Source organism: Primulina eburnea, chromosome 16 (genome assembly GCF_022965805.1).
Source record: "Primulina eburnea isolate SZY01 chromosome 16, ASM2296580v1, whole genome shotgun sequence".
In the NCBI taxonomy this organism is placed as follows: Eukaryota; Viridiplantae; Streptophyta; class Magnoliopsida; order Lamiales; family Gesneriaceae; genus Primulina; species Primulina eburnea.
The window spans coordinates 12144506-12166371 of NC_133116.1; the positions used below are offsets into that span (position 1 = coordinate 12144506).

The 21866-nt window shown below is 37.6% G+C and overlaps 3 protein-coding genes across 3 annotated transcripts; all 3 read right to left on the reverse strand.

Moving 5' to 3' along the window:
• Positions 1-1125: 1125 nt before the first annotated feature.
• LOC140817019 (uncharacterized) lies at positions 1126-3715 on the reverse strand. Its single transcript, XM_073176575.1, has 5 exons — positions 3204-3715; positions 2930-3100; positions 2292-2826; positions 1853-2217; positions 1126-1780 (listed from the first exon to the last, which is right to left on the reverse strand). Exons 1-5 carry the CDS (start codon positions 3699-3701, stop codon positions 1337-1339), a joined length of 2013 nt encoding a protein of 670 aa, XP_073032676.1. The 5' UTR covers positions 3702-3715; the 3' UTR covers positions 1126-1336.
• Positions 3716-3930: 215 nt separating this feature from the next.
• On the reverse strand, positions 3931-5139 carry LOC140816038 (probable NADH dehydrogenase [ubiquinone] 1 alpha subcomplex subunit 5, mitochondrial). The gene is made up of 2 exons (XM_073175105.1): positions 4690-5139; positions 3931-3947 (listed from the first exon to the last, which is right to left on the reverse strand). The coding sequence occupies exons 1-2, from the start codon at positions 5060-5062 to the stop codon at positions 3931-3933; spliced, it is 390 nt and encodes a 129-aa protein (XP_073031206.1). The 5' UTR covers positions 5063-5139.
• Positions 5140-6227: 1088 nt separating this feature from the next.
• On the reverse strand, positions 6228-8358 carry LOC140817027 (WRKY transcription factor 22-like). The gene is made up of 3 exons (XM_073176586.1): positions 7822-8358; positions 7617-7730; positions 6228-6914 (listed from the first exon to the last, which is right to left on the reverse strand). Exons 1-3 carry the CDS (start codon positions 8247-8249, stop codon positions 6371-6373), a joined length of 1086 nt encoding a protein of 361 aa, XP_073032687.1. The 5' UTR covers positions 8250-8358; the 3' UTR covers positions 6228-6370.
• Between the last annotated feature and the right edge of the window lie 13508 nt (positions 8359-21866).

Here is a 21866-nt window from a genome sequence, read left to right on the forward strand (position 1 = left end):
TGTTGTAATTTGTGTACTAATTTTTAATTTTTTTCGAGGGTGAGTAATCGGCTTGTAAATTTTTCATAAATGGGTCGCGTAGGCTTGTAAATTTTTCAATTTTGGGTCGCGTGGGTTGAGTGATAATTTAGGGGTTTGGTTTAGGGTTTTGTTTAGGGTTAGGGTTTGGGTCTCCATGGGTCGCGTAGGTAAGAAAGTTTGATTTTTTTATCATTTTATAATATATAATTTACTTTATATATGATTAGAACGTAAATATAAATAAAAATATTATTTGTGTAAAAATTTTAAAATGAGTTATATATTATAATTTAAGTATGTTAGTTAAAAAATTGACAAGAATGCATCTCTTGTTCTAACAAATATGGTCTTAAAAAATTTTATAATTCCACTAAAAATCTTAACAAATTTTTTATAATAACACAACTGAACTAAAAAAATTCATTACATATTCACTTTGATGAATTATATGTAAGCATATGAAATTAATTTTAATGAATGTATATTTAAGTGTATGAAATTAATATTTATTGTATATAAATATTAACTAATTTTTTAATTTCACTAAAATTATTTAGTAACAGATTTCATTACATATTAACTTTAATATCGATGCATATGAAATTAAATTAATGTTTATTGTACATAAATCGATATGTTTCTCGATCTCACACACCAAATTTCGGTCGCGTGGGTCGCGTGTAATCGCGACCCACCAAATTTCGGTCGCGTGGGTCGCGTGTAATCGCGACCCCGTGAACAGTACCCGCGCACCTGCGCGCGCGGACGCTCGGCGGTGCGGGCGTTGCATGTGTCCCTTCACGTTTTTTCGTGTCTTCGTGTCTGGTATTTTTTTTATGTATTTTTTCAATTCCTTGGCATTGTTTGATGTTTTCGTGTCGTTCCAGTATTTTTTCATTTCCTTAGTAATCTCATTTTGCATATAAATGTTAAACAATGAAAATTGGTTTCATGTTTCATTGTTTAAAATAGATACCTACACGAACCAATGAATAAAATCAATTTTCATATAGATTGAGTATATAGATCACATTCATTAACTAAAAATACATAATGTAACTAAAAATCAATATAATGTATCAGATAAATATTTTAATCCAATGACCAAAATTTATCCCAAATACAACAACAACAATAATGCCTAAATTCCTCAATCTTCTCATCGTCAAGTTCATAGGCATTTTCTCTAAACATGGTATAAGCTGCTGCCGCTAAACAGTAGACTCCACATTCACCGCTGCAATGAAAAAATAACATTAAATACATTGATATACATTAAACAATAATGAAATAATAATTTTTAAAATAAAAAATTTTAACCTCGTCTTTTGAGTAGGAAAAGTTTTGGCCTAACTATACTCCATCTTTCTGAAGAATCAACACCCAACATATGTGGAAGCATAAGAGACAAAGGGTTAATAAGTTTAAGCAATGTCTTGCCCGACCTATCTACGCTACGGTCTGAATCCATGATTTTGATATTCTTACGATTAGGCAAAACCTTTAACAAAACCCAATGCCCAGGAAGATGAAAGGGTATCAAAATTATTTTGGCTTTGTTCCATGGAATAGCCGGCCACTCACTAATTTCTGCTCTCACATAGGGCATCAAACATTCTATATTATACTCTCCACCCTCATTGAAAGCACTCGAAACCAGCTGATGAAAATCCACATCCATCAATGACACCTCTTGTGACATAAAATGTGAGTATGTCCTTTGTAGTTCGAGCAACCCTCGACAACATTCTTGAATATGCTGAAAGTGATAAAAGTGAAATATGTTAATTACTAACTCAACGCAAAAAAAAAAAAAAAGAAACAAACTTACGGTCTCAGTCAGCCAAGAAGCAGGTGTCCCCAATACACGAAACCACGAGCTATCGTAGGACGAACACAGCCCACATATCATCCTATTTTCCGTAGGACAATTAATCTCAGCACTTACTCGTGGCCACGATCTATTGGCGAACATTCTAACTCTTTTCTGAAAACTCACAGACATCATATCATTTACAACAAGACGACGCAGTTCCTCCTCAGTCATAGGCTCTTCCTCCACTGTGAACAATCTTAACTTACCGCCCGAAGTTTTTTCAAAAGCTCGAGTCAAAGAAGGATCGCTCACAAGTGGAATATTTGGATCCACCTCAAATGGAATATCTTCAAATCGATGACTTGATGTCTCGCCTTGATCTGAGAATAATACATACAATTTGTCATTTTTCATACTCAAAATTAAAAATCATATAACTATTGATAAAACTTACCAACATTGACATTCATCGAAGATAATCTCCCAAATATATCCTTCAAACTCGAGATATCGTCATGTATATTTTTCAATTGATTTTTGATATCGGCTTGGTCCTTTTGTATCGTCTCAACTTTATCCTCCAAACTTATGAAACGAAGTTCATACATATCTGCAACATGATCTCTCGTGTGAGTCAATGGAGGAGAGAAATGAGTGTGAGTCAATGGAGGAGACAAAGGAGGAGACGGTGGATTCATGTGTGAAGGACTACGAGATGGCCGAGAAGATTTTCTGACTTTATCTCGAGATGATCTGGAGTATGTATATGTGAATGGCTGGAGAAATGGTCGATCTTCGGTCTCAGTCTGTACACCCACTTCATCCTCTAGGTCACCCAATGGATCTTGAGTGCAAACTACTTGGATACCTCGGCAAATTAACTCCGTAATGCGATTGATTATCACATTATTAGAATCAACAAAATTTCCAGTCATGTAATGTACAGACACCCGCTCCTCCGAGGTGGGAATGAGTATCCCCAAAATATCCTATATTAATCATTAACAATAAACATGAAATTAGTTAACCGTTAACAAAAAAATATATTAGATAATAAGAAAAATAAATAAAATGAATTTCTTGTATTTTTACCTTGTTATTTACATTTTTAAATGCTTTGTTCACATCATCCATGGAAGGTGAATGATTTTTACTCCATTTTCTAGTCAACCAATGACACATCCGAGGTATCGGTACATTGGGACCTTTTCGAGGTCGGGCGAACACTTGAGCAATGGATGGAAAATATTCATATGCCAAAATCTAACACAGAAAAATAAACACAGTTAGTATGATATAAAATAACAAGGATTAGTATGATATAAAATAACAAGGATATTTCATTTAATGAACAATATTTAGTTACCTGTAAAGGATGAACAAATCCACTTATATGGAAGCTGCCGAACCCGCTGAAATCTGGATCATTACTACGGCGTGCTACCAAATTTTCGTAGCTTCTGAACTTAGTTTCAAGATATTCTCTAAGTCCATAAACTACTTCTTCAAAAGCTATTCTACCCCAGGGATAGTTTATAAAACTATCAAAATTATTTACTAATCTAATCCATTCTAAATCTATGGTATCATTTTTATTTTTTCTGTGTCTCCCTAATACACCTACCACAAACAACAGACAAGCCAATTTCACTTTTTCAATGTCTATTTCTCCTCCAAAATCGTTATCATATTCATCTATTCTATCTATCAAATCTCCCAAACGTATAGAGTAACTCCCACCAAAATGTCTCTCCCTAAATTCATCTTCTTCGGGTATCATGGGATAAACATTTGAACAATTTAATCCAGTTAACAAACAATACTCTAATAATGAAAATCGTAAAGGTCGTTTACGATATATCATCCAAAATTCTTCACTTTCACTGTCATAACTTTACCTACTGATCAAAAACCATAACAATTGATTGGAATTGTTATAATCCTTAGCACATAAAATTAAATTACCAAATTGAGTATATTGCACCAAATATTCTATCTCTTTCTCATTTTAAAATGCTACAATTTTCTTACAGATTTCAGTATATCTTGATCCTACGGTTACTTTGCATTCAAAGAATTGATCCCTTCCAAGTTTAGTTGGAAAGTAAATCTGCAAAAAAATCAAAACAAACACAAAAAGTTACATAAATAGCCAAAATTTAAAGTTAAGCAATTGTGTTCATGGGTCGCGAAGCTTCGCGACCCACAAGTCTCGCGACCCAGGGGTCGTGATGGGTCGAGAAGGTCGTGATGGGTCGAGAAGCTTCGCGACCCCTGGGTCGCGAAGCGTGGGTATGCTCGCGACCCCTGGTCTCGCGAAGCTTGGGGTAAGCAAGCTTCGCGACCGATCAGGGGTCGCGAAGCACACTTCGCGACCCCCACACGTCTCGCGAGGGTCGCGAAGCTTCGCGACCCACACGTCTTGTGGGTCGCGAAGCATGTGTATGCGCGACCGATCAGGGGTCGCGAAGCGATGTGCTTCGCGACCCATCACGACCCCTGTGTCGCGAAGCGTGTACATTTTCGATCTCAAAATAAATTTCTTACCAATACATGGTTTTTTCGTGCGATTTGTTGCAGAGGAATTCCTGCTAGACTCATGATTAATTGTTAGCAATGTAGGAGGAAAAGATTAAGGGCAATTCGCTGACCAGCGGCGATTGGGCGCAAGAAATGAAACTAGGGTTGAGATGAGCGGGTTGAGGTGAGTCGCGGAAGAGATGTATCTTTTTTTTATTTAATTAAATTACAAATTTTATATATATATATAAAATTAAATTAAAATTTAAATACACTAAATGAAAAATTAATTTTAAACAAATTTAAAACAGAGGATAAAAAATTAAATTTACATTGACTCCCTTTTTTTAAATAAACACTTCCGTGATTCCCGTTTTCCTCATTTTCCCTCATGTGACCGATGAGCTTGAGTTCATCCTGAGCTTCTTCGATCAGCTCCTCGACCTGGCCACATCCGAGCTTTTTCTCGATCGCTTCCCAATCCTCCTCCTCCTGACAGACCTTGAGACGATGGCGGGTGAAACTCTCCACGGATTTCCGGTACCCCTCGTCCTCCGGCACCGCCTTAATCTCGTTTAGGGTTTTTTTGTAAAGGCCAACCAGCACTTCTCTAGCATTCGGGACGACGTCAAGGCCTACGATTCCTGTGGTCTCCTTCACTCTCGCCGCCATCAACAACGGCCGCGCCACTCGTCGGAGAAACATTTTGAGAAACTCGGTGGATTCAGCTCAACTGCAAATTGAATCACTCACTCGATGTGTTCATTGGGCAAGACTTTCTACTAAGCCGATGCTTGAATATGGCCTTTAAGATTATATTGAACTGGGCTTAAAATATTAAAGCCCAATACACAAATGGGCCGAAGTAGATAAATAAATTTTGTGGAATAATTTTGTGTGATAATGATTCCGTCTCACACAAGTTTTTGCCTAAATTGAAATGTTGTTAAAAAGATTAATTTTTTAAAAAATATTTAAATTATGTAAAGTTTTTTTTCGATAAATATTATAAAATGACACTCTTTTTTACTTTTGTTCTAAATATTTAAAAACACTGAAATATAATTTATAAGACTTGTTACTTAAGTAGGATAAATTCGTTAATATTTATTTAAAATTTATAGCATTTTATAAAATAAAAAAATTGGATATTTTAGGTGATATTTTGTGACTTTATACAATAATAACCTTATGACGGATTATTCTACATTCATATATGTTATATCCATACCATGTATACTATAATTTGTACTATAGTAATTATAAGTAAGAAATCTTTATACTAATTGAGTTTGATCTCTAAAACAAAAACAAAAATATATATACAAATAAAACATAAAATTAGTTAAGAAATTATTAATATCAAATATTTTGAGGTGATATTAAAATGGAAAAATTATAATTTATCCTCTTAGTGATTTTGGATTTTATATCGTCAAATTTCAATATTATTTTTATATAACGGCAATGTGAAATGTAACACTCCATACACATTACTAAAACTTCAAACTAATATATATATATATATATATATATATATATATATATATATATTAAAATTGAAATTTGACAATATAAAAAACTAAAAAGACAAATATACAATTTGTACTTTTTCCTACTTTATAATAGTCCAAAGTTTCTTATTCACTCCAACATTGTACCCATAAAACATGACTAAAATAAAACTTAAACTTCTCTTCAAAAAATAAAAATAAAATTTAATCTCAACATTTTCATTCCATTTCAAATTTTATTACAAGATTTCTGTAATTTTAATATCATAGCTATCTTTACATTAATAAACTACGGAGTTCGAATAACATTAAAAATACAACCAAATTAAAATTAATCATGATATTACATAGTTCTATAATTATGTTATAAGAAATTTCTTTTGATGGAGAGGGATATACCCTTAGATGCAGTCTTCTATCTCATCATATATATTATATGCTGCTCGCCACCGTGTCCATCAATAAAGAGCCACCTATAAGAAGTATCAATTGATACAACTCAACCACCATCACCTCCGACACGAAATATAGAGGTGGTCGCGGCGGTGGGAAGCCATGGGGGTGCCAACATCAAGTCACCTCCACCGCGACCGCCACCTAAGTCATGATCATCAGAATCTTGAAACACTGTGAAAAAATCTTCTTCATCGTTCATCGAATCAGAAGTAATATCAGCATCGTTTTCCTCATCCTCATAGCCTCCGCCATCCACCTCCTCCCTCACAGCCGCTGCAACATCGTCTTGAGCCACGGATTCGCCTGCCGGCAACGGAGTATTCGGAGAAAAGCCCAATACAGAGCCTGGGGATGAAGAAGAGAGCAAGGCATTTGGCAATAAAGGAGTTATGTTCTTGTTAGTGGAAGCAGCTGCTGCCGGTGAGATCTTGTTCCGAATAATTCCTGCGAGTGAGCTCCGGTGAGTTGGCCGGGGATGAGTGTGTTCGCCGGTGTACGAGACAATGAAAATGTTGGAATCATTTGGACTTTGCTCCACTTGTTTTCTAGCTGCACAACCTTTTGATGTGCTGCACCTGTAGTAATTTCTGTAATTTGGAAATCAAATTGCAATGTTTTTCAATCAATTATATAATATATTTACAGAAAATATACAAGCAAATAGTCCACTTTTAAAATTATTAATCTATTCTAAATTTTAAAATAATGTTGCATAAATAAGACAGTCATATTTAAATATATAAGTAAAAAAAACATGTTTGAAAATGTTCATAACTAGTAATTTGTAGTTAATTTCAAAATATAAATAATTTATAAAAATAGTAAACTGAATATGTTTGATTAAAAGTTAACTTTAGACTTTGTCAAAAAGTATCATGGTTAGGATATGAAGTGACAAGTTATATAAATCTACATGTATACTTAACTAATTGTTTTGGAGATATTTCTGTAAAGAATTCATTTTATATTTTACTCTTTAGATATATCTCCTTATATGTTATTAGGAAGTTCGAAAAAATATAATTTTTTTAAATATATCGATTAAAATTAAATATATAATTAATATTTATCATCTTGTCAAAAATTATAACAATACGATTCGACTATTTAACAATTTTTGTCCAAAAAAAAAAAATTAAAATGATTTTTTCTGCTTCAACGAACTATATATTGTAATAGTTTTAATTTGGGAAAAAAAAAATTAAGACCAAAAAGAAGATTTAAGAGGGGAATGGGAAATGAAATTTTTTATTGGATTTCTAAATGTGGAGAAGGCAAACGAAGACAACCTTGGATATGGGGAACCTTTTATTGGCTTTTGACCGTACTTTCTCCATGCCCACGAGTCAGCCGAGAGCTTCTCCTGTGTCATCTCACGAACCATTTTATCCTGCTGATTTTTCCTGCTTCATTCACATAATTAAAATTTGAAAGTATGATTCTTGTTCTGTTTTCTTTGCATGTAAGATTTCAGAATCAAGAAAAAGATCACACCTTCTACGATTTTGGATTGGCGAGGAATTAAACAACGGAATATTGAGACAATTAGAAGAAGAAGAAGCGCAAACAGGATTGATCTTGGACTGTGACTTCTCTTGTGTCTGCATATTTATCTGGGGAGGTGGCATCTGCAGAATTTCTTGAGCCGCCGGAGTGGGCACTAAACTAGAGGAGGAGACAGCGGCGGATGGGGAGAACTCTTCGTCGACGCAAAATTTCTTGTATATTTCATGCAAACCCTGAAACGGGTCGTCTCTGTCATCCACTAGATCAGAAAAACCGTACGAGTTTTCATCATTATGTAAGGGAAAAGAAGAAGAACTAGGAAAAGGGCTGTCAGCGGCGGCGCTAGCGGTGGTGTTGGTGGTTCCGGTAGAGGCGCAGCCTCTCACCACCGCATGCAAATCCCAGTCATCATCCATCGGAATCAAAAACGAGACAGAAAAGAAAATCAAGGGCTTCTTATTTTCATGATCGATTTACTTGGATTTCACTGTTATTGGCTAGAGGGAAAGAACAGGAGGGGCCTACGCCGGCGCTGACTTTTGGTTAATAATATATATATATATATATATATATATATATATATATATATATATATATATCTGTGTGTGTGTGTAAACATAGGGTTTAATTGGTGATATTGATAGTTCTATAACAAACTATAAATAAAGAAGTGGATATACAAAGAGTGGGGAGCAGTATTTGGAGTTGATATTTTTTTCCTTTTATCATTCTAGTGCAAGATTTGTTAATAATTCACATACAAGAAAATCGTATGTTTTTCTCCACTCTATTATTAGGCAAAAAGCAAGTGGCTTCTAGTGTTTAATGATTTTGGTGACTCCTGTATTGTGATACTATATCATATATATTTATATTTGTAAGATGAGGCATCTCAATTCATATCCGCAGTCAAATTTTGAAATAAAAAATAATATTTTTTATGGGTTGAGTCGGTTAAGATATTGGTCTCTGAAAATTGATTCATGTGATTCGGTCTCATAAGAGTTTTTGTGTGATAAATTTTTTTATGACAATCCAAAATATTCAGAAAAAATTAAATTTTATACTTAATTTTTGGGAAAAAGAAAGATTTTTTTTTTCTCGCTTCTCGTAATTATATATATTTTCTCATAATATCGATCCGCGCGTCCCAGGATTATTAGTTTGTTTAATATTGACTTTGGAATAATGTCAATGGGGTGATTTTGAATGCAACTATAGCTCTTCCTTTTCTTTAAATGGGGTCCTTTTTTAACATTTTGACATAATTCATTATTGCCAATAAAACTTGCTTCGAATTCAGACTTTAATTGGAGAGAATCTTCAAATATTTGTTGTAAAGATTTTGGTCAAAAACTTGTGTGAGACGGTCTCACGGGTCATATCTTGTGAGACGGATCTTTATTTGGGTCATCCATGAAAAAGTATTACTTTTTATGCTAAAAGTATTATTTTTATTGTAAATATCGGTAGGGTTGACCCGTCTCACAGATTAAGATCCGTGAGACGGTCTCACATGAGACCCACTCAAGAGTTTGATGTCATGAACTTAATTTTCTTGATCTAATTGGGAAGTTGATCTATTATACCATCCACACGAGAAAAATTTTTGTGCTAGTATTTTTTTTTTAACATAAAACTTATAAACTGATCGATTTTGCATTCAAATTGGTTATTGTGAGATATATTCTTTACGTCTCAAATATATAAGTTTGTATGTTTTCTACACAAGTTAAGAAAATCATTAGAAAACAAATTTACAAATAAACTTCCTAATTATCCTTATTTAATTCATTCAAAAAATGGTTGCACGATTTTTAATATTTAGTTAATATGAGGATATTAGTAAAACCAAGAAAAAATGCAACAAAATAAATTATATATTTGAGATAATCGAAAAAAGAAACATATATAATTAGTAGGATGGTAGTATTGGATTAAATATATATATTGGGAAGTAAGGCTTATGAGCTTTTCATGTGAGTGAATGAAAATTTGGGAAGGTCGGTTTGTCCTACATCGAAAAAATAAAGTGGTATAGATGAGTATATATTGTGTTACACTTTATGGAAGAGTAAGAATGATTAGACAAGAGGTTCTCTCTTGCGCACGCCGGCGCAGGAGGTGCAAATCATGAGCCCGATTTGAAATGGAAAAGGCTTGACTTGTGTGCAAGCGTACGAGCGTGACTTGGGTATGTCCGAATGTCAGGCCGATATAGGCAAAAATCACCTAGCTAGTCTATGCCACCTTTTGCAAAAAAAATTCCTCGGAAGAGAGCTTTCACATGCCCTTGAGATCTTTCACATGACCTGACTGTTAATGCTTCAGCTGCTCTATTGATTGCAACCTTTGGCCTTTCGTTTGGCTGCTATCAGCATGTATAAATAGGGGATATGCCAAGGCCAGAAGACACCACCGAAAAATCAACTTTCTCATACGTTTTTGCATTCTGCTCTTGCTTACTGCGCCTCTGTTCTTGCATTCTCCACTGATAAAGTTCAGGTACTATTTCGTTCGCCAACATAGTGATTTGTGTAACATCACTGCAGGTATGTCCGTTGTATCTTGGGAAACAAACGTCTGGTTGAAACCTCGAATTACATATCGGAGAAGACGAATCTGTTTTAAGGAAATTGTACGTGCTACATGCCTCAGTTTGGTTTTTCTTTTTGTCACACGATACATATATTATAAATAGTGCACTTACTCCGATTACAACTTTACCTTTACGAGCTTTATTTAATCATTATGTTATTAGTAACTTTCTGTAAGGTCCAGGAATTTAATTCACGTAACCTGAATGCATGCAATCTATGATTTTTTTATTTAATTATGGGTTTAATTCATTTTATGCATTATTCTAGCATGAGAGAATTTATTTCATGAAATTTTAAAGGTTCATGCATTATAGATTTCTAAGTTGTATTTCGCGCTCGAACGAGGAACATAGATCAGAGAATTTTCAGGAAAATTAATTTTTATTACACGATTAATTTTTATTAATTATTGTAAGATGTTTTCAAGTGTATTTTTCAAAAATGGTATTTATTGGATATTTTTACCCGCGGGATTTTAATTTTTAACCGTACGTAAATTTTATCGAATCGGGAGACTTTTTGAGGGTTCAGCTAATATTTTCAAAAATTTATCTCAACGAAATATTTTTCGGAAGTGTGATTGGATTTGATGTGCCTATTTTTAAGCTCGTTGAACTCAAAACTCTTTTAAACTTTTTAATTAATATTTAAGGTTCATTATCTTGATTATTAACTATTTAATTATGGTACTATTGGCTACCCTACACCAATTTAATTGAACCAGCCGACACCTTCCCCTCCATCATCATTTCCTTCGGTTCCAGCACCTCCATAGCAACCATCCATCGGCCAAGAACATTTCTTTAAAAAAACATTCCCTGGCACTCTCCCGACGTTCGATCTTCAACGTTCTTGCGTGGAATTCTTCAAGGCACGCATTGTACCTTCGTTTTTGCATCACATATGCTCTATACACGCTGTTAAATGTTGCTTTTTGTGTGAAAATCTCGATCCAACTCCATGCATGAAGATTGAGCGGGTTGGCTGCATTTTTCCATTTTCTGATCTATCACTCACGCTTTGTTTTCTGTTGTGAAAGGGGCTGCTGTTTTTAGTTGTTTAAGGGCTGTACTTGGTGTCAAGGTTGTGTTTTGGGGTTTAGAATTGTTGCTGGTTGTTGCAAGATGATTAGCCGAGAGGAGTGCTTCAAGGGGATAGCTCGTTTTCTTGGGATAATTAGAGTGCAGAGGTAACTAGAAACACCAGGACCTAGCCGAGCCTTAGACCAGATTATGTTGGGTCTGAGACAAGGCTTGGAAGGGTTCAACACGTGCTGGAACCATCTTTTGGTGCGGTGGGAGAGAAGGTAGGAACTAGGCTTCGGGTTAGACACTTTGGGAAGACTAGCGGTTGTGGTGAGTTGCTGCGTGCATGGGAGGTTAGACGTGAGTTCATGGGGTCCAGTAGGGTACTAGAGTGGCCTTAGTGTGGTCGAGACATGGCTGGTCATAGGTGGTGCGGCCTAGGTCGGTGAATAGCTCGAGTGGGTGCACAAGCTTTAAGTTGGGGGACTTGCTGGATTTTTCCAGCAGCTGTTCCAGGAGAGTTCGGGTGTTCAAGAGCTCGGTTTTAAGGTTGTTAGGACCTTTTAAGTGTTTTTAAGGTGTGGTAAAAAGTTGAGAAAAATTCGATTAAGTTTCGAGTCGATTCGGGTTAAAACAAGAACTCTGGTCCAAGTTTTTAAACGAATTGGTTAAGTTTGGTATTGGACTCGAGTTTACGTCTAAGAATGATTTTTAATATGTTTTGAGGAGTTTGGTAAACTTCTGGTAAATTTTAGAGGTACAGGGGTGAAACGGTAAATTTTGGATTTTCCAATGGCAAAATGGTCATTTTGCACCCGGAGTGAGATTTTGGTCATGGCAGCGCCCTGAGCACAAATTTACTATATTTTAAATGTTTATGAATCATGATTACGATTTTTAAGATTTTATGAAAATATATGTTGCATGTTTGAATTTAAGGAAAATTTGCATTTGTGCATGATTTTTATAAGTGATGTAAATGATGATGTTTTGAATGAAGGAATTAGTTGTGGCTATCGAAGTATATGTAAATGTTTAACATGTATATGTAAATACTGATGTTGAGGCCTAGGCATAGTGAATGGATTATCCTATCACTGATGTCCGACAGCCGCCGGTTACCGCGGTTCTATGTACGATGGATGCATCGTAAATGATGATGTACGATAGTCACCTCTAATGAACTTACGATGATGATGTACGATAGTCACCTCTAATGAACTGAATTCACTAAACGAAAGATGATGAATGATGAATGATGATTAACGATGGACTGTTTTGGTACGCCACGATTTCATATGACATGTTTACATTACGCTTTTAAAGTTCATGAAAGATATGTTGAGTATGATATTTTTCACTGTTGTGTGCTACGTATATGTATTTTTTATATATGGTACAGGTGTGTTGAGTCTTTAGACTCACTAGGCGTGTGTGATGCAGGTGAGTTCAATGTCGAGGTGACATGAGGTGCTAAACTCTGAGTCAGCAGACACGTGGGCGACACGACCCGAGGACCTCATGATTTTTCTGCACATTTATGATTTCATGTTTTTGAGAGGATATGAGTATTTTATACACTGTTTTATTTTACAGTTTGATGTTAAGATTTTTACTCGTTTTTACTCCGCTGTATTTTATTGGTAATTACTTATGAAAATTTTTAAATGATGTTTTTAAGTATGACTGCATGCATGCGATTTATTTAAATGTTTATTTCCAAAATGAGAGCTTAATAAAAAAAATATTTCCGCACTTTTAAAACGGTAGATGTTACAGTTGGTATCAGAGCAAGGTTCTGTATAAGGTTGTGTTGCCGCCAGCTTCTGCAGCTCAATCTTCAAAGCCTCAAGTCTGTAAGTTTTTATGTTTTAAATGTTTAAAATTATTTATTGTTATCACTTGCATGTTTGCATGATTCACGCTTTATGATGATTTACTGCACATGTTTAACTGCTTTTACGATTTAAGGTTTATTATTTCAAAAGTTAGATTAATTGCATGATGGATTACGTTATAAATTGGACTGTATTCAGATATGCCTCCAAGACGTGATCCCAGTAATGATAGGCAGGATGAGATTCCTGGAGGAGGCAGAGGACCTTCACCACCACCGCCAGGGACCCAGCTACCCGAGTTCTGGAGGGTATGGCAAGGCTACTGGAATAGGTTCAACAGGCTCCTAGGCCTCAGGTGGATGTTTTTGAGCAGTTTCGTCGGCTCAACCTGAAGGAGTTCGGGGGCACTACTGATATGTTCATAGCAGAGATATGGATCCGATCTCTGGAGCTACACTTTGAGTATCTGCATATGGGGGAAGGCGACCGAGCCAGGTGCGCCATCTATATGTTGAGAGAAGATGCGTCCCTGTGGTGGGATGGAGACGCTCATGCTGTGGACGTGGCTACACTTACCTGGGACACATTCAAGGAGCTATTTTATGGGAAGTACTTTCCAGCCGACGTTAGGGGCCGCTTGATGAGAGAGAATATGAATCTCCGCCTGGGGTCTCATCTGTGGCGGAGTTTATCCGTAAGTTTGATAGAGGTTGTCACTTCGTGCCTTTTATTGCCAGGGATGCCGGACAGAAGCTGCGGCACTTCATGGATGGACTGAGACCTACCCTTCGCGGGAATGTGATACTGATGAGGCCGGCAAGTTACGATGAGGCCACTTCCTGTGCCTTCCAGGCGGAGCATGCGCTCCGAGACATAGGTTTTGAGCTGCAGCGGAAGAGACATAAGACTCAGTCCAGTTCCCAGCCACAGAATAAATAGTTTACTCGGCCGTCGAGACAACAGGGGCAGCAGAAGCCCCAAGGGCAATTTAGGAGGCCACAGCAGCAGCAGAGACCTCCTGGCGCCTAAGCCAGAAGACAGGAAGCCTTGCCCCCCAGTGCAACAAGTTCCATATCAGAAAGTGCTTATGGGGGACCTACAGGTGCTTCATTTGTGGACAGGAGGGCCACAAAGCAACGGACTGCCCAAAGAGCAAGGGCCCCACTACTGGCCGAGCTTTTGTGATACATGCCGAGGAGGCTGAGGCAGCGCCAGACTCGACACTGATGACTGGTAACCCTTTGGTTTAAGATTTTAATTTACTGTACAATTGCTTGGGTTTTATGCTTGTATGAAGATTTACTTGGAGAATTATAACTTATAAAGATTTAGGATGCATGTTCTACCTAGTTGGGATTAGGAATTTGATTGTTGGATTGAGAATCTTAAGGACCCAATTGTATTAATTGATAATATGAAGACTTAATTGCTAAAAACTGAGATTTTGAGAACTACTTTCGAAACTCCTGTAATGTTTGAGTATTTATTTGTCACATTTTCGAAATTTATAAAAAAATTTGGGATTTGATTCGAAAATGAGAATAAGGTCATGTTGTAATTTTCGAATAATTCAAGGAACAATGTGCAATTTTCGAACTTTAAGGGATAATTTGCAATTTTTGATTTTTTTAAGGTTAAATTTTGAATTTTAGGGAATGATGTTTGGGTTAATTCAGTGATTTTTTGAGGATTTTGGGTTAACTGCCGATAGAGAATTTCTTAAGTTCAACATTATCAGATTTGATCGTATGTTTTGTCGGAGTGGATATTTATTGCAGGTGTAGCCACACATGCATTGCTAGATTCAAGGGCTACCGTTTATATCCGAATCTTTGGTGAAGCAAATGAAAATCATACCAGTGGCGATGGATTCATGGTTCAGAGTATCAATCCCATCTGAGGATCAGATGTTCACTTCCCAGATAGTGAGAGGATGGGAGCTTAGATTGCAACAGAAGGCAGTACAGGCAGATATGATAGTACTACTATTACCAGAGTTTGATATCATCTTGGGCATGGACTGGCTATCTTCTCATAGTGCAATCATCGATTTTCGACAGAGGTCAGTGTCTGTTAGAACACCCATAGGAAAGCCATTTGTTTTTGAGGCAGTCGGACACCAGCAGTTACCGCACGTCATTTCCTGCTTGTGTGCGAGGAAGCTTCTCAAGAGAGGGTGTCAGGCGTTCTTAGCCAGCATTGTATCAGAGACAGATCCAGTCAGTCAGAGGCTGGAGGACGTTGATGTAGTCAGGGAGTTCTCCGGTGTTTTCCCTGACGATGTTGCAGGCATCCCACCAGACCGAGAGGTGGACTTTTCGATTGCTCTTATGCCAGGGACAATGCCGATATCTAAGGCACACTACCGTTTAGCGCCTGCTGAGATGAAAGAGCTCAAGGATCAGATTCAGGATCTGCTAGATAAAGATTTCATTCGCCCTAGTTTTTCTCCTTGGGGCGCTCCAGTGCTATTTGTTAAGAAGAAGGATGACAGCATGCGACTGTGTATTGACTACCGAGAGCTGAACATAGTCACAGTTAATAATAAGTATCCGCTGCCGAGGATCGAGGACTTATTTGATCAGCTTCAGGGAGCATCAGTGTTCTCCAAGATATACCTTCGATCCGGATATCATCAGCTGAAAGTGAGGGAGTCAGATGTGCATAAGACAGCCTTCCGGACGCGTTATGGGCACTATGAGTTCTTGGTGAAGCCCTTCGGTTTGATGAACGTGCCAGCGATCTTCATGGATCTCATGAATCGCATGTTTCAGCCATATTTAGATCAGTTCATCATAGTCTTCATTGACGATATTCTGATCTATTCGAAGAGTAGGGAGGAGCACGGTCAGCATCTGAGGACAGTATTACAGACTCTACAGGACAGACGACTGTATGCCAAGTTCAGCAAGTGTGAGTTCTGGCTTGATAGGGTGGCATTCTTGGGCCACATTGTATTACAGGATGTCATAGAGGTCGACCCCAGCAAAGTAGAGGCATTCAGAGATTGGTCAGTTTCGAAGAGCGTGACAGAGATCCGTAGTTTCTTGGGATTGGCAGGCTATTACAGAAAGTTCATCCAAGGTTTCTCTCTTCTATTACGGTACCTTTGACCGCCCTGACGAAGAAGAGCGCCAAGTTCATCTGGGGATCTGAGTGCCAAGAGAGCTTTGACAGTTTGAAGCGGACTTTGACCACTGCACCAGTTCTAGCTATGCCAACAAGTCAGGGAGAGTTTGTGGTGTATACAGATGCATCACAGCTTGGTTTGGGCGTAGTTCTGATGCAGCAGGACAAATTGATAGCCTACACGTTCAGACAGCTGAAGGTTCATGAGCAGAATTATCCGACTCACGACCTCGAGCTAACAGCAGTAGTATTCGCACTGAAGACCTGTAGGCACTATCTGTATGGGGAGAAGTGCAGGATATTTACAGATCATAAGAGTCTAAAGTACTTCTTCACACAGAAGGAACTGAATATGCAGCAGATGAGAAGGCTTGAGCTTGTGAAGGACTATGATTGTGACATTAGCTACCATCCGAGTAAGGCTAATCTGGTTGCAGATGCTTTGAGTAGGAAGCACGCAGTGATTGCTCATCTATGAGTGCAGAGACCGCTATAGGCTGAGATTCAGATATTTGAGCTCGCAGTTTATGCCAGGGGCGAGGCCCCGAATTTTGCTACTCTGACAGTATAGTCAACTCTGAGAGACAAAATCCGGACATGGCAGACTTTTGACGAGTAGTTACAAAAGTGGAGACAAAGGGACGAGGCTAAGGGCCAGAGACTGTATACAGTTGTGGACGACATAGTCAGATATAGGGACCGCTTATAGGTTGCTGACAGTGATTCTCTTCGAGCAGATATCTTGAGAGAGGCCCACAGCACCCGATACTCCATCTATCCAGGAAGTACAAATATGTATAAGGATCTACAGACTCTGTATTGGTGGCCGGGCATGAAGCGAGATATTCTGTGATTCGTCTCCGACTGTTTGACTTGTCAGCAGGTCAAAGCATAGCATCAGAGACCTACAGGGAAAATGAGACCACTCCCTATTCTCAAGTGGAAATGGTAGAACTGAAAGGGGATCGATTACGGTGCCCGAATATGCAACGAAAGTTTCAAAATTTGTTTTTCAAGGCAAAAATCGAGCACCTCATATACTAGTGTATAGCAAATACAATAACACAAAATATGTCATACATAGCCAACTTAGTTGTCAAACAACTAAGCTCTTCAAAGGATGACCCAATCTACAAGCTTCCAATGAACACTCCTTGTTCAAAATCAATCCCACCACCAACAAGCTAAACCCACCTTACACTTGCACTAGAAAATGTTAGGCATTTTTCTTTGAGAAGTTTGTGCTTTCATCAACAATTTGACGAAGCAAAATGGGAGAGAAAAAGAAGGAGAATTTCGGCCCCTTGCCTTGGAGGAGAGAGGGAGGAGTATTTTCTTGGTGTATGAAAAAGTTATTATATGCATGTGCATGCCATGCCTTGGTTAAAGAAAAAGTTGCCTCCAACCCTTCACCTCCTTGCATGCCTTTCTATTTGGGTTTGTAACAATTACAAAGCCCATGGACTTTTATTTAAATGTCTCAAACATATTTGAGATCATTTAAACTTTACTTGATTTTACTCAAGCCAACTAGTTGAATAATTATTTCCTATTGGGCTCTACAAGACCCAATATTATTTTATTAATTCAACACTTGAATTAATATAATTATTTGGACTCTACTAGGCCCACTAGTGTTTAATTAATTCAACACTTGAATTGATTTAATTTAGTCCATAATAATGTTTTTGAAAATCACAATTTTCAAATAAATTATTTATTTGGCCAACTTTTAATTTAGGAACACTTCCACAAATTAAAAGTTACATTTCCCTCATAGAAGTCATACTTCTATTTTTCCTTACGCTTATAAACTCCTTTATAATCCGTTCAACACATTGAACTATTTTACTTCTCAACGGGATCTAGAAAGCTAGTAATTGTGTGGCCCTCAATGTTTCATTGATACAACTAGCCGTGGATTCACATCTCCATGTGATTCGGACTAAACATGTCCTTATTTGAGCATACCCCAATTGCTCCATTCTTAGTTATTAACTCCTTGATAATAAGAACGTCAGAACTCAAGTCTGATAGTACCCAACCAATCATGTTAAACGCCTAGCAGCATCGCTTACATGATTCCCTAGGTATCAAATGATAGTGCCTGCAAGAACCATTCAATTATGGTTAGCGTACAGTACTGGTCCCTTCATCTCATATATCCCGACCGATTCGACAACTATTGGTATATCGAGAGTTGTCAATGAATCGATACTATGTGTCATGTCGTAGTTGCATCGATGGTGTAATCTATGAAACTCCTTTCATAATTACCACCAACACTCTAATCAGATATTTCATACTACATACACATAGGATATCAATACCCGAAGGTAAGCGGTGAATCCCCGACTACAATGCATCGACTCCTATATGTTTCGACAGAACACCCAACCTTCCCACCTGATGACCCCATAGGAGTCGGTAAACAAGTCAAAGTGCAATGCTAGCATATAGAGTCTCAATGTTGTCTCGGGTCATAAGTACTAATGGTGTACAACCATAAACTAGGACGTTTCCACTCGATAAGTGAGAACCACTTGGAAAGTCCTATATGGAGGGTTGTTCAGTGCACTCTACCAGGAGCACCTATCTGCATGCTCGGACATCACACTGTCCCCTACCAATGAAACATGGTACTCACATCGCAGATACTAGTCTCAAACTCGAGCGGCCTATTTCCTTCTTAGCGATGGCTGAATCGACTAGGAACTGTTTAGAATATACAGTATTCCAAATATGAGTTTCATGATACTCATCAAATGAGCATCTCATATTCTTTCTACTATTTGTATATTCAAGGACTTTATCTATGCAACTAGCATGGGTATACAGATAAAGATGTGCCAAAACAATAATTTCATATATTATTAAAATAAAAATTGTTTATACATAGAGTTTAATTGTGAACACTCGGCCAACACTTGGCTCGACGGGCACCTACTCTAACAATCTCCCATTTGCACTAGAGCCAACTACCCATATGCTTCAAACCCATCGATTCGCGATGCTTCTCGAATAATGGTCCAGGTAAAGGCTTAATTACTGGATCAAAAACATTATCTGCGGAGCCGACTTTGTCAATCGACACTTCTCCTCTTTCTACAATCTCTAGGAGGATGTGGTACTTTCTCAATACGTGTTTGGATTTCTGATGAGACCTTGGCTCCCTTTCTTGAGCTATAGCTCCCGTGTTGTCACACAACACCGGGACTGGAGCAACTCTATTAGGAATGATGCTCAACTCTTGGACGAAATTCCTTATCCAAACAGCCTCCCTTGCTGCAGCTGATGCAGCAATGTATTCGGCCTTAATGGTTGAATCCGCAGTACTGTCTTACTTGAAACTCTTCCAAGAGACAGCAGCACCATTGAGCATGAATAGAAACCCAGAGGTTGACTTCGAGTCATCGACATCGCTTTGGAAATTAGAGTCGGTATAGCCTTCCAATTTAAGTTCTCCAACCCATAGACCAAAAACAACTTATTGGTCCTTCTCAAATACTTGAGGATGTCTTTCACAACTTTCCATTGTGGAAGACCAGGGTTCGATTGATATCTACTCACTACACTTAGTGCAAAAGCCACGTCAGGACGTGTAGATATCATCCATACATGATGCTACCAATCGCAGATGCATAAGGAATGCTCGTCATCGCCGCTATCTCTGCATCAGTCTTGGGAGACATAGACTTGGATAGGGACACACCATGACACATCAGTAGATGTCCTCTCTTGGACTCATCCATCGAGAACCGCTTCACGATGGTATCAATGTATGTGGACTGGGTGAGACTAAGAAATCTTCTCGATCTATCTCTATAGATTTGTATTCCCAATACAAAAGATGCTTCACCCAAGTCTTGCATCGAGAACTTACTCGCTAACCATATTTTAGTTGATTGCAGCATTCCTACATCATTCCCAATGAGTAGAATGTCATCAACATAAAACACCAGGAATGTCACAGCACTCTCACTGACCTTCTTATACACAAAGGGTTCCTCAGGATTCTTAGTAAAACTAAAATCTTTGTTTGTACTATCGAATCTAAGTTTCCAACTCCTAGATGCCTGCTTTAGACCATAAATAGGTCTCTGAAGTTTGCATATCATATGCTCACTTTCGATAGATGTAAACCCTTCAGGTTGAGACATGTAAATCTCTTCCTTAATATCCCCATTAAAAAAGGCTGTCTTGACATCCATCTGCCATATCTCATAGTCATACCATGCAGCTATGGCTAGCAATATCCTTATAGACTTGAACATTGCAACTGGAGAAAAGGTTTCAAAGTCAACTCCTTGTCTTTGAGTATATCTTTTTGCCACCAATCGCCCCTTGAAGGTCAATACCTTCCTATCCGCCCCAAGTTTCCTCTTGTAAATCCATTTACACCCTATGGGAACAGTTCCCTCGGGTGGATCCACAAGTTCACATTTGGTTCGAATGCATGGAATTCATCTCAAATTCCATTGCTTCAAGCCACTTGGATGAATCGACATCAGATAACGCTTCCTTGAAGGTCCTTGGATCACATCCATGGTTATGCTCATCATGGCCCTCTTCAAGAAGCAGACCATACCACATAGGTGGTCTCGAGACTCTCTCGGATCTTATAGGAGCTTGTATCTGAAAAGGGATCGGTTACGGTGACCGGAAGCGCAACGGAAGTTTAAAATTTTTATTTTTATGCTAAAAATTTCGGCCACCTTGATAATGTGTAGCAAATACAAAAACAAACACATGTCATACATAGGGTGTTTGAGAGATATACCTATCAATCTCAATGGATTGATGATGGCTCCAACTAAGGTGTAAACACCTTAGCTCTTGAATGGCAAGACAATCTTCAAGATTCTTTTTGAGCCCACCTTGCTCAAATATTAATCCCACCACCAACTAGCTAGAGCCACTCTAATTTTGTACTAGAAAAATTAGAGAATTTTTCATTGAGAAGTGTAATTCTTCCTCAACACTTGAAGAGAAAAATTTTGAGAGAAAACTTGGAGAGAATCCTTGTGAATTTCGGCCATGGCATTGTATGGAGTTGGGGAAGACTTGCCTTGGTTGTAGGAAAAGTGTTGTGTGTCCCAAGGGCATGCCATGCCTTGGATGATGTAAAATTGTCTCCCAACCCTTCACCTCCCATGCATGCAATATTATATGGTTTTTAACAATTAAAAACCATGGACTAATTTTAATTATCTCAAATATATTTGAGACTAATTAAACATTACTTGAATTTACTCAAGTCCACTAGTTAAATAATTTATTTAAATTGAGCTCTACAAGACTCAATATGATTTAATTAATTCAACACTTGAATTAATCTAATTATTTGGACTCTACTAGGTCCACTAGTGTTTAATTAATTCAACACTTGAATTAATTTAATTTAGTCCATAATAATGTTTATGAAAATCACAATTTTCAAA

What these genes read in the sequence shown, in the direction of transcription:
- LOC140817019 (XM_073176575.1), bottom strand. Translation starts at nt 3,701, where the DNA reads ATGATATATCGTAAACGACCTTTACGATTTTCATTATTAGAGTATTGT. An exon ending in TTCGATGAATGTCAATGTTG is followed by an intron (nt 2,218 to 2,291) that starts GTAAGTTTTATC and finishes TATTATTCTCAG; the next exon opens with ATCAAGGCGAGACATCAAGT. An exon ending in CTTCTTGGCTGACTGAGACC is followed by an intron (nt 1,781 to 1,852) that starts GTAAGTTTGTTT and finishes TATCACTTTCAG; the next exon opens with CATATTCAAGAATGTTGTCG.
- LOC140817027 (XM_073176586.1), bottom strand. Translation starts at nt 8,249, where the DNA reads ATGGATGATGACTGGGATTTGCATGCGGTGGTGAGAGGCTGCGCCTCT. An exon ending in CCAATCCAAAATCGTAGAAG is followed by an intron (nt 7,731 to 7,821) that starts GTGTGATCTTTT and finishes TGAATGAAGCAG; the next exon opens with GAAAAATCAGCAGGATAAAA. An exon ending in AAAGGTTCCCCATATCCAAG is followed by an intron (nt 6,915 to 7,616) that starts GTTGTCTTCGTT and finishes TCCAAATTACAG; the next exon opens with AAATTACTACAGGTGCAGCA.
- LOC140816038 (XM_073175105.1), bottom strand. Translation starts at nt 5,062, where the DNA reads ATGTTTCTCCGACGAGTGGCGCGGCCGTTGTTGATGGCGGCGAGAGTG.